Source organism: Callorhinchus milii, unplaced genomic scaffold (genome assembly GCF_018977255.1).
Source record: "Callorhinchus milii isolate IMCB2004 unplaced genomic scaffold, IMCB_Cmil_1.0 Scaffold2, whole genome shotgun sequence".
NCBI lineage: Eukaryota > Metazoa > Chordata > Chondrichthyes > Chimaeriformes > Callorhinchidae > Callorhinchus > Callorhinchus milii.
In genome coordinates this window covers 4298467-4310974 of record NW_024704743.1, presented here as the reverse complement: position 1 = coordinate 4310974, position 12508 = coordinate 4298467, and the positions used below count along the sequence as shown (strand labels likewise).

The 12508-nt window shown below is 38.0% G+C and overlaps 1 protein-coding gene across 3 annotated transcripts in view; it reads left to right on the top strand.

Moving 5' to 3' along the window:
• LOC103183618 (leucine-rich repeat-containing protein 37B-like) overlaps nucleotides 1-12257 on the top strand; it is a 29466-nt gene extending 17209 nt beyond the window's left edge. For all 3 annotated transcript variants that reach the window (XM_007901206.2, XM_007901205.2, XM_007901203.2), the window contains 5 exons: nucleotides 2906-2977; nucleotides 3684-3755; nucleotides 5753-5827; nucleotides 10802-10926; nucleotides 11315-12257. In XM_007901206.2, the coding sequence (XP_007899397.1) occupies nucleotides 2906-2977; nucleotides 3684-3755; nucleotides 5753-5827; nucleotides 10802-10926; nucleotides 11315-11871 (901 nt within the window). In that variant the 3' untranslated portion in view covers nucleotides 11872-12257. The remainder of the gene's footprint in view (nucleotides 1-2905; nucleotides 2978-3683; nucleotides 3756-5752; nucleotides 5828-10801; nucleotides 10927-11314) is intronic.
• The last annotated feature ends 251 nt before the right edge of the window (nucleotides 12258-12508 follow it).

The window sequence follows — 12508 nt, the reverse complement described above, 5'->3', positions numbered from 1 at the left end:
TTAATATCTTTATCAATAGTATTTATTGTACTCATGCAAATCTGGTGCAGAGTATTCATTGTCCATAAGCAATTGCTGTTTCTTTATCTTCTGGCAAAGTTATATTGCTCAAATACTTTTCACTACCTGTGTAGTTCAAAGTTAATTAACAAAGTTAATTCTTTCATGTCTCTGCAGCTAATTCTTCCAGATTTAGAGTCTGCAAAGCAAGGAAGTCAGTGATTTCTGAGGAGCAGCCCAATGACGATTTATATGAAGATGAGATGTCTGGTGAATGGAAGCACTCAAGAGATCCTGAGTCTAATACAATTAATATGTTATTGAACAGCAGGAGTAAAAAGACCATAGATGTTACTGGATCAAATGTTGATTCACTATACGAGCTGAGTCAAAAAGATATAATGGCACGTCAGCCATAATAGACAGATGCTGGCTCTCCATCACTTCCGCCATACATGAAAAGCATTCAAGTGAAAGATTTTGGCCAGAGCTTGTCCATCCATTTAAAATTTCGGTAAAATTGTGGTCTGGTCTCACCCAAATGGGCAGTGAGTGACATGACAATATTTCATCACAGAGTGGGGTTTGGCTGGCTGTAGTTGGAGGCTGCAGAGGCTTTGGTGCCAGCTTCCAATTACACTACAATTGATATGTTACTGCATCCAGTATACAAACTGAGCTTTCAGCTGGTGGGTCCTCCTAATGGTTGACAGATTCTCCTCAGACTTGTAAAGAGGCAACATATCAAATAGATCAAAAAGAGCACTATTAAAAATGTTTTCACACTCTTAAGACACAAATTCATTGATTCAAGTTTGATTTAATTTTTGAACATATTCATAAACTGTAGTAGTGAATTGGGTTGGTTGGTTGATCATTCAATGAAGGTTTACAGTCAATGTGAAATTGCTGTCAACAGTTAATCCAATAATAGGCTACATTTAACTATAACTCAAGATAAATTATTCTAGGAGGAGGGAGTTGCTCCTGGTGACCTGGCTGACAATTCTGTACATTATAAAAAGGTTGTAATTAACTTTATGGCTGCTTGTGACACATTCCTGTGCAGAAATTGGCTGATACATTTGCCTACCAATATAAAATATATAATACAATCAACGAAAAAAGCTAGCAGGCAAGCAAAGCTTCCAAAATGTTCTTCACCAACCCACTTTTCAAACTCGGTCTACTTTTTTCATTCACAAATATAAATTTCACTTTCTCAGCTTGCAAGAATCATTCTCATTGTTCTTCCTTGAACATTTCAAACTCAACACTTTTTGGACAGAGTGCCCAAATGCAAGCAGCTTATCAAGTGTAGGCTGACCAGTGACATGTAGTTCAGAATAATGATCTTTACATTTGACATAGCATCTTATCATGTCAAAATGGGACAAAATTCTTTGCCAAACTTTCTGTGAGGTGACTATATGGTGACGATAGGTGTGGAGTCCTGTAGCTCAGTGGTTAGAGCACTCGCCTTGCAAGCAAGACACCTGGGTTCAATTCCCAGCAGGGTGAAATCTTGGGCAAGTTTCCTTACTCCACACGCCCAATAATAATCCCTCCAAAACAGAACAATAATAAATTGGGCATTTTCAATCCGCGACTGTTTGTGGGGACGCTGCTGTGCGCAATTGGCTGTCGCGTTCGCCCACAAATATACGGTCAATTCACTTTACAGTGTATTCTGTGAAGCGCTTTGAGATGTCAAGAAGACGTGAAAAGCGCTATATCAAATGCAAGGATTATTATTATAATCTCTTGATAAAAATGGTGATTTCATGGCAGTTTGCAGTACATCATTTTATTGAGCACTGAGAGACGCTACCTCGGGTGAAGGGCGCAATATAAAATGCAAGTTGATGTTTTGATATGCTGAATGATGAGTCAGCTCACACCCTTAGATCTATTTCCACTTCCTTCTTGGCAACTTCTATTTCATCCATCGGAGTACATGTGTTTCCTATTCTTACTTCCTACATGTTGTACCTTGCGATTATATTTGTACTGTGTGGCCCTCCCTCTTTAAAACATGTCAAAAGGGAAGGGTTGTTCTGTTGTATATCTTGACTAGCTGTTATGTGACATCAATCAAATTGAAGGAGCGTTAACGACTGGATTTGAAGGATTTTGTTCTTCTACATATTGGTTGCTAGGATCTTTTGAAACACTCTTAATTCCTACACAAGTCTCGGCCTAACTCAGATAATAAAATTTTTACCTCCGAGTCAGAAGGTTGTGGACTTTGAACTCATATAAATCTAGGCTGATCCTCCAGTGCGGTACTGGGGATGCGTAGCATTGCTGGAGGGGCTGTCCTTTGGATGAGACTTTGAACCCAGATTCAGTTTTAAAAAAATAGAAAAGAGAAGGGAGTTAACCCCAGTGTCCTAACCAACAATCCCCCAAATAAAATTGAGCATTCACTTCGTTGCTATTTGTGGGACATTGCTGTGTGCAAATCAGTTTCTATGTTTGCCTACATAATATACAGTCACAGCACTTCACAATAAATCCTGTGAAACGTTTGAGTCGTGCTCCTGATGGAAAACGTACGATATCAAATGCAAGGATTTTTTTTATTATTCCAGAAAATAAAAATAAAATAATGGAAGCATTGCAAATAAAAACAGAACAAACAATTGGGGAACTAATAATATCTATATATTTGACATTGATTTGCAAGTATTTTTATGCCAATTGTGATAAGACTGTAATTGTCATCTCAACAATGTTTCCACTATATTGGAAATCTGAACCTGAAGGGTAACACTAAAATTAGTTATCGTCCTCTTTCAGATGCTGATTAACCTGTGCATTTCCAGCTTTTGTCTTTTTTATGTGAACAAGATTTCATGTGCACATTGAGTAACAAGTTGTATATTTCTGTATTTTTCAACAGGGATTTGAGCAGTAATGATATATTGGTACTAGGGCCTAGTGCATTCAGTCAGCTAACAAACTTGCATTTCATGTGAGTATTTTTCTTTTAGTTAAAGCGAGTTGTGAAGCTAAATGCATAAGTGCCTCACGTAAAAACACACCTAAATAAATCCAGATTTTTAACTCATATTTGCTTATTGGTAACATGTGCCAGCTTGGCTCATTTGGTGGCACTCTTGCCATTGGGTTCAAAATCCACGTCAAGACCCTAGTGCACAGTTTGTCGTAAACCAATGCAGTCCTGTGCAGTGCTACATTGTTGGAGGTGTTGTCCTTCATTTGAGTCGTGAACTAAGGCTTTGTTTGTTCTTCAGCTCAGTATCAAATAGCCCGTGATGCTATTTGAAAAGAAGGGAGTTTCTGTCTGTCTGTTGGCCTGGCTTTTGTAGCACCCTTGTTTGATTCTGTTTGCTTTCAAAATAGAATTTGTGAATTCCTTGTTTTTGATGCAATAAAGTGATACAAAAATCACAAGTCCTTTGTTTCACGTGATTTTCAATAGAAATCAAATAGATTAGATTTAACTAAATTAAAGAGCTCAGCTTTTGTTATGTTAATTCAGCATTTTGTTTATAGGAAGTACTTTTAATTAGATGCTAATAAATGCAGGCAGAAACAGAATCATTGTACAAAAGCTGTGCCCACAGAACTCTGAAAAAACATTTACAGCCTATTTATATATCCTATTGAGAAAAATATGTATAGTTTTTTTTAACAATTTACCCTTTCTCTTTTAGGAATATAAGTGATAATTATTTAAGCTTAATAGGTAATGGAGCTTTTCAACACCTGTCTTCAATCATCTACTTGTAAGTATATTCCAGCTATTATACTACTGATGAAAATGAAATGTACAGAGGCAATTGATGTATTTATTTTGCCATTAATTACCAAAAGTATGTTTTTAGGTTTTTTTTTGCTATTCTTTTGATTGCTTGTTACTTTGGCGTTAGAAGGGTGTAAGTTCCACGTCAGGACCTTGAGCTCATATGATCTAAGCTGACACTCCAGTGCTCTGCTGGGTGTGTGCTGCTTTGCTTTGGGATGCCCTCTCGACGTGAAAGGCGCTATACAAATTCAAGTTGTTCTTGTTTTCTCACTTGTTTGCTTTTGGGTTTCTTTCACAAGCCAATCGGCATCAGGTTCAGTCAGCCATAGTGCGAAAGATCAGTGACTCTTGAAACAGTCCTGTGAATAGAGGAGTTTCAATCAAATGTAATTGCTTGGGCAGTGCTGTTTTAGGGAATCGATATTGTTATAGAATAGTTAAATCCCTCCATGATCTTATGGTGCCCTACCTCTGTGAGCTCCTGAAACCGTACTGATCTTTGGGACGTCCTCCCGACATGAAAGGCGCTCTATAAATGTAATTTTTTTGTTGTTGTTGATCTAACCAATCCCTTCGCTCAGAGGGCATCACCTGCCTCACGTCCCCCGCCCTACTCACCCCACCATCGGCCTCCACTCTCTGCCCCCGCTCTCTGGAACTCCATCCCAGAGTCTCCCTTCCCTCACCTCTTTCAAGGTCTATCTCGACCTACCTCTTTGATTGCCCCTTAGGTTCGGATAAGCTGTGCCCATGAACTAGATGAATCCTTGATTAATTAGTTCACTTTGTTACATATATTTATAATGACTTCGGAATGACCATGCAGTGTATTCTAAATATGTGGCTATATTGTGTGTATGTAAGCTGCAATACAGCAAAGCTAACAAAAATATTCCATTCCAGTTCTTACATTTTTCTATCTGGTAGTTTCATACATGCATTTGTCACCTCAAGGCTTGACTACAGAAACTCCCTCCTTGTGAACAGGCTCCGTGAACCCGATCATCCTCACCCTCGCCCGGCTCCACTGGCTCCCCATCCCTCAGAGGATAGAATTCAAAATCCTCGTCCTCACTTTCAAGGCCCTCCACAGCTTTGCCCCCTCCTACATCTCTGACCTGCTGACCCCCTATCAACCTCCGTTCAGCGGTCTCTGGCCTGCTCCTGGTCTACCATTGGTGGCCGGGCTTTCAGCCTCTCTGCCCCCACTCTTTGGAACTCCATCCCACAATCTCCATCTCTTCCTTCGCCTCGCTCCCTCTCTTGCTTCCTTCAAGGCACGACTCAAGACTCTCCTTTTTGGCCGTGCCTTCAGCTGCCCTCCTACCCCCCCTGCTCTGCCTCATCCCAACCCTGCCACCCACGCTCGGGTCCTGATCTCTAACTGTTCAGCACCCTGGGATGTCCTCCCCACGTGAAAGGCACTTTACAAATGTAATTTTGTTGTTGTTTCCAAGACATTGCCCATCTGTCATTTTGTTTTGATGTGGGAAAATTGTGAAAAAGCATTGGGGAAAAACAACCTGGCGGCCCATTGCTATGCAGAGAAATTAATTAAAAAAGAAGAGATTGGATGAATTCTAATTTTGCAAGTTGAATTGCAAGGCTAAATTCCAAACTGCTCCAGAAAATTGTCCTTGAGAGAACCAGATTACTGCATTTAATAATGTATTTTCATGGCGTTTCACTTTAAAACTAAAATTCTGACAAGTTAGCGTTGCATGTTGGAGCACTAATACATAGAGAGGTGAGTAGGAGTAACACCTTTACTTCAAAATCTTAGTTGCGGAGAAACTGGAAATAAAGAGAAAATGTAGTGGGAAGCTGTGTTGAAACTGCTATTGTGTGCTAAACTCAGGAGAACTTTTGACAGAGCCAAGCTCTGGGCTAATATTTCACACGTTACTTATAACCCGTTATCAAAATTCGAAAATAATTCTATCTGTAAAAGTGTAATGCACTTTTGTTTTCTTTTAGGGACCTTCGTGCAACTTCCATTTCTCTTGATGTTCTCAGAGCTATTTTGCAGAGCACAACAAATATTGTTAACCTGTAAGTATATTTATTACGAATTATTGGATACTACATGAAAATATGTTATAATGCATTGTATCTTTTGTCAACAACAACAACTTGCATTTATATAGGGCCCTTCGAGGCTGGATGGAGTGCAGGGACGCTGTATATTGTCTACCTGTATACATTGCCAAATGTTTCTAAATTGTGAATGTTTAAGTATGTGTTTGTTACGATTGACCGAGGTATGAAGTATTTCCCGGGTTGATTAAATGTTGAGTACACTGATCTAGTAGATCGATAAATATACATGAGTCATATATTACCATGGAATCACTTGATAAAGGTTATTATATATAATATTTATGAATTGAGGTGGTAATTTTGTATTGGCTAAACAATATCTAATTTATACGAATTTTGTTGATGCTTATGATGTCACAATATCAAACGCGTCGACTATCTGGGTAATAGGTAATTGGCAATATATCACTAAATAGAAGTCACTCGCAGTATTTGTACAACAACTTAAATCCTTACATTAACAGCAAACAACAACAACTTGCATTTATATAACAACATTTATATTTTGAATTTATATTTATATATGGGACGGCCTCCTGACGTGAAAGGCGTTATGCAAATGCAATTTTGTTGTTGTTGTTATTGTGGATATCTGTATTTTTAGTTGAACCAGCAATTTCCGAGTTCCCTGTTGTTTTGTAACTGTTGGGAGAGTATTCATTTCTCTGCGCACCCTGATCATCCAACAGCTGTGACTTAGAAAGGAGGTTTGAGGTGGATTGCTGCTTGCTTTCAATTTTAAGATGCCCCAGAATGTTTTCAACAGCTATCTGAGAATGACTCTGTCTCTCCAAGGTCAGATCTGACCACTGCTTGATTTTCCTGCAGAAATGTGCCTGAGATTTTAAATACAGTGAAGAAAAAAATCTGCCCATCCTCCCCAACAAACACGTTGCATCATCACATCATCCCAGTTCTATATGATCCTTATTATTGGTATCTTTTGATTAATGCATATTTCATTCCTTATTACACTTGTATAATTTATTACTGTTCTGCATCTACAAAATAATCATATTTTTCTGCGCTCAAAACAGTGCTACCACTTGCCATGGCATTTGTTCGATAGTGACCGTACAACTGCTCAATCTGAAATTCCTTTACTGTCTGTTTGTTTACCTTGAGCATAAAATGTTTTATAAAATGTTTTGAAACCATATTTCAGTTTACGTCAATTGTCCCAATCTGATGCTTCATTCATTTTGTTTAAAGGGAGCCATCACTAAACAGCTATTCTATAAACAAGGTACCAATAGTCCCCAGCATATCCTCTGGCTGGTAAAATGAGGAAGCTGCAAGAGAGGTGGCTTCCTCATTTACAGGCTCAGTTACAAAGATACTGATCAAAAGGAAGGGGTGGCATGTTCTTACTTGTTTATGTTCTCGATACATAACCTCAAAATTGCTCACAAGGCCATATACAGGAATCAAGGCCTGAGGTGACCATGGTTCAGTAGCTGTAGAAGCATCTATATTTTGTGAGGTGGAATGTTTTTGTAAAATATCTTGGTAGAAAGTCTATCATCATTTGAATATTAGTTAATACAGTAATGCACCATTCACTTTACACACTTGAGCAATGAATCCTTATCTGCTCCATCACCTCAAATTTACAACCAAGTGTTTTTTCTGAAACCTTTAACTCCATAGATTACTGCAGAATATATAAACAATAACAAACTTGCACTTCTATAACCCATTAAATTGCTTTATAGATAAAAACAAAGCAAAACAACATATTAAACAAAAATACTGTGCTCCCCTGGCTTCTCAATCTTTCCTATTTGTATTATTTTTAACTTTAAATTGATATAATTTAGCAATCTGTTCTGATGGTGACACGTTGACACCTTTATCCTAGTTACATTTATTAGCATTAAATCAAATCTAGAATCAATATCTAACCTGTTGCGTGTTAGCTTGGCTCTGTCATCGTGGTTATAAGAATCAATTTCAAGGTACTCACCCTCACTTAGAAATTCCTTCATTTTTTTTATTGGTGAGTGAGGTTAGACCTGCTCCCCCCTCCTGGATTTTAGTCGATTGGCAGATCGCTTTTCCAGGGTCCGGGAGTAATAATAATTCCTTCAAAGTAAATAAAAATAAATTGGTCACTCAATCCATGACTATTTGTGGGATACTGCTGTGCGCAATTGGCTGCCGCCTTTCGGCCACAAAATCTGCAGTCAATTCAGTTTATAGCATATTCTGTAAAGAGTTTGAGACGTCTCGAAGATGTGATAAGGCACTATGTCAAATGCAAGAAATATTATTATTATTGACCGAATTAGACCAAAACATTCCACTTTGGAAATGAGGGTTGTCTCTGCAAACAAGCCCCAATTCCCCCATACTCTTCTAGGCCCCAAATTGTCAAAGGACAATGAGGACCTGACCATGTCGGGTGACTGGATCATGCCTCTGGCAGGGAAAGCCTAGTGACCAAGGTCTCAAGTGATCTCTGATTCCAGTATCACCGCTTCCTCTTTGTGAGGGCAAATCAAACTCCTCAGATTTGTAGTACTGCATTACCTATAAATCCCTTTGTCCCCTGGACACCTGCCTATCTCTCTGATTTTCTCCTATCTCACTTTGCTTGCACCCTCCGTTTGGCTAACTTGGGCTTGCTGCACATTCCCCACCGTCTCTGTGCCTGCATCGATGGCCAAGCCTTTCAGAGTCTACACCTCCAAACTCTAGAGCTCGCTTGTCTCCTCACTATCTGTCTTTAGCTCCAGCCTGAAACCTACCTGTTTCAACTAATCCACCATGCTGCCTTTATTTACTTTATTTACTTAACTCACTTTACAGCATATTCTGTGAAGTGCTTTGAGACATCTAGAAGACGTGAAAAGCGCTATATCAAATGCAAGGATTATTATTATTTTATTTCATGCTTGCAACTTAGAACATAAATTCTGTCATCTGAATGTTAGTGTGTTTTTAGCAGTGTGTTTATATATGGGAAAACACTGTCTACACTCTTTTATCAGCCTCTCATTTTGTACAGAACTGGATCATGCAGCGGATAATTTTAGAAACAGAAGTATATTTCATTTTCTTATTCTGTGGCAAACAAACCTTCTCTATTCCCTATTAAGAATCATTATACTGTTGGGACTGTCTCATTTGCAATTATGACCATTTACCTATAATAATAATAATCCTTGCATTTTATATAGCGCCTCATCACGTCTTCGAGACATCTCAAAGCACTTCATTTAATATGCTGTAAAGTGTGGTGACTATATTTTGTGGGCGAAACGTGGCAACCAATTGCACGCAGCAGTATCCAACACTGGATTGAGTGACCATATTTTTTACTAATAGTTACTTTTGTTATAAATGAGCCACTTGAGTATTTCTTCACATTTGTATTTTTTAATGGTTGAATAACCATTTTTGATTGAGTGAATCCAAGGTCAGTGAAACCTTGGCACTATTTCTTCCCATGGGACAGCAATATACTTTTGTTGTGTTTATGTAAATTCCTTTACAGACATGAATCTGATTGAAAAGCTTATTGAACAAATCTCCTTTGCACTGCCAACTCGAATGGGAGATGTCACAAGAAGTTGAAGATATACACACCTAAACATATGAGAAAAAACAATTAAAATAATTATCATATACAGATTTCACATCCACGTATATACATTTCATTTCATGGCCGTTTGTGGGACATTCCTATGCACAAATTGGTTGCCGCATTTCACTTACAAATATACATTTACTTACCAGTAATTTCTGTGAAGCACGTTGAGGCGCCCTCCCTCAATGATTTATTATACAGTTGATTTGCATCCTTCTGTTTCTGTAGTATTTGGTGCTTTTTGAAGATAAATCATTTTATGTGTCCAATCAGGTATGTGCAAACTGGCAGTTCAAAACTAGCTGAGGGTTTTTCAGACTTAAGTATAGAGAAATATCTGTATTCAGAACACTCAAAAAAGACGAATTGTGTGTGGGATTGGATTAGAGTGCTCATATTTCATTTTAAGGATACGGTTTAGTTTCCGGTTCCTGTGAAGTATTTATGCAGATATATTTGGAGAATCTCATTCCAGTGACTAGATGCTCCACGAGCTGGCATTAATTGCCACTTTCACAAAGAAAGGCCACAATGAGAGCTGTGTGGGATAGGACAATTGCACTGGTGCACCCTTCTAAGAATCAGTGTCGTTGGTGGAAAGTAGAAGGTACCTTACCCCTCTAGCGATTTGACCTGTCAGTGCTCTAAACCGACATTAGGTGTCCCAAGGCGGAAAATGTTTCTTCATTCCTGACCGCTGCTCTTGATAACATCCTGGGCAGTGCCGTCAATTCTGGGGTCATTCTGAAAAGAATAAAAAAAACATTCTTCCCTGACCGTCACAAAGCAGTGTTTTAAAGACATGCTAAAGCGCTGTATGAAATGAACAGCAAAAACAACAACAACGGCATAACAACAACATAACGTAACATGAACGTAAGCACATAAGAATTTGCTAGGCGATCCAGTTCGCCACCCACTAATCCTGGTCGTGGCCTGACACATAGTGTCCCAAACTATATATTGTATCGCGAGATATTATTTTCCAACAGAAATGCAAATATTATTATTAATATTAAACCCGTGTTTCAAAACTTTGTTTCAGTTACCATTAAATGTTATATCTGCAAGCATCTGGAAGCTGACACAGACAAATGCTCACTCTTCTGGAAGCTTGAGGTTTTTGAGCATATTATGGATATGGTGTCCTCATATTTGGACTGCTGCATAACAAACACTTTTTCAAAATGTTGTAATAAAATCCAAATGTAAAATATGATTTCAGATATTTTTCATGTTCAAACAAGTCCAGGATTGATTTTGATAAATGTTTCAAGGTTTCTTGTCTATTCTAACTATTGTCACTAGATTCTTATTTGTTTTCCATTCTGCAGTTATATATCCCACACTCTGAAATGCTGCTTATGCAAGTTTCCACTTCTGAACCATCTTATTCTGCCACGGAAAGTGGAGATTAACTGCAAGAATATTTACTGTACCGTGACATTGATTCAGTGTTGTAAGTATCATTACTTCTGTTGATCAGGTTATTATTTTAAATATTAATTGATTGTTATGCATGAAACAAGTTTTTTTTGAGTAAAATCATAGAATCTTACAGCACAGAAGGAGGCCACTTGGCCCATCATGCCTGTGCCAGCTCTTTGAAAGAGCTACCAACCAGTCCCACCCCACTCCTCCGCTGTTACCCCATATCCCCGCAAGTTTTTCCTTTTTAAGCCTATCTGATTCCCTTATGAAAGCTACTATCAAATCTGCCTCCACCACCCTTTCAGGCAGTGCGTTTCAGACTGCAACAACTCTCTGGGTAAAAAAAATATAGATCTTCTCAAGGTTCTCTACCTGGAATGTACACTTTTAATGAACGTTATGATTATTTCCCACAGACACAAAAGAAATCGAAAAAAATCAACTCTCACTTGATAAAGAGAGAATTGTTCAACAAATGAAGGCCATCAAAGCTGGTGCAGTTTCATCACTCCCTGGGCGAGATGAACTTGAACGACAAAAACAGAACAATGGAGCCCACAGCTTGCTAGATAAATACGAACAAGTTCATAAACCAGACGTACATGCTGTTAATGTCACACTGGGATCACCGGAAATGGGTATTGAAAATCTGAATCAGAACTTACAGTTGGGTGGTAAAGAAATAGAAGTAAAGGAAGCGATTGATCAAAAAAATGATAAGTTGTTGAACATCATAAGACACGAAGAAGAAACCGAGAGGATATTAAGGGAAAAACAGAAACAACATGATATCGAGAAGCTGTCGTCTTCAGATGATGCAAAGGAATCCTGGAAATCTGAATTAAATAATGAAGAGGACACACTGGATAAACTGCACAAGTTGAAAGAAACTTTAAAGTCACTCTATCACTATGCTACTGAGAGAATAGAAAGCGGTGAAGATGACAAGGTGATTGTTAAGCTTGACTCCTAAAGCAATGAAGGCATTTATGTTTGAGCTGAAAAGTAAAATTAAACATTAAATTGTGACGTTACAAACATCAAAGTAAAGCAAAGTAAAGATAAGTATCTTGGAATTAAGAAACTACATAAAATAAAATTGGGGTCAGGAATTTAAGCAAACGTTAATATAGTTTTTAAAACATTTTGTGTTTGCCAGCCCTTACTTAAACAAATTATTTATCTGTATTGCTAGATCATTTAGGATTTTTGTGTATGACAAAAATGACTTGAATAATTTTAATGTGCTGTTTTATATTTGAAATTAATTGAAGCATTTTCTTTTTGCAAAATATGTGGAGACTTACAAGCAAACTTCAGTTTAGTAAATGCAATAAAGGAAAAGAGCTTGAAAATGTTGCACCGTTGTCACAGAAAATCTCTGAACTCATTCCTACCTTCATCAAACAAAGATGTAATTAAAAAAGTCACAAAGCTAAATGAAATGACACAATGCTTGTTCAGAAGTATTGAAACTGATAGACGCAGACCGATAGAAAAACAGTTAAACGCAAGAGAAAATAACTACACAAAACACTGAGTGCGTTACACAAAACAAACTCGTGCAATAAGCAACAGGTAAGCACTCATCACAGAATCTGAAACAAGGA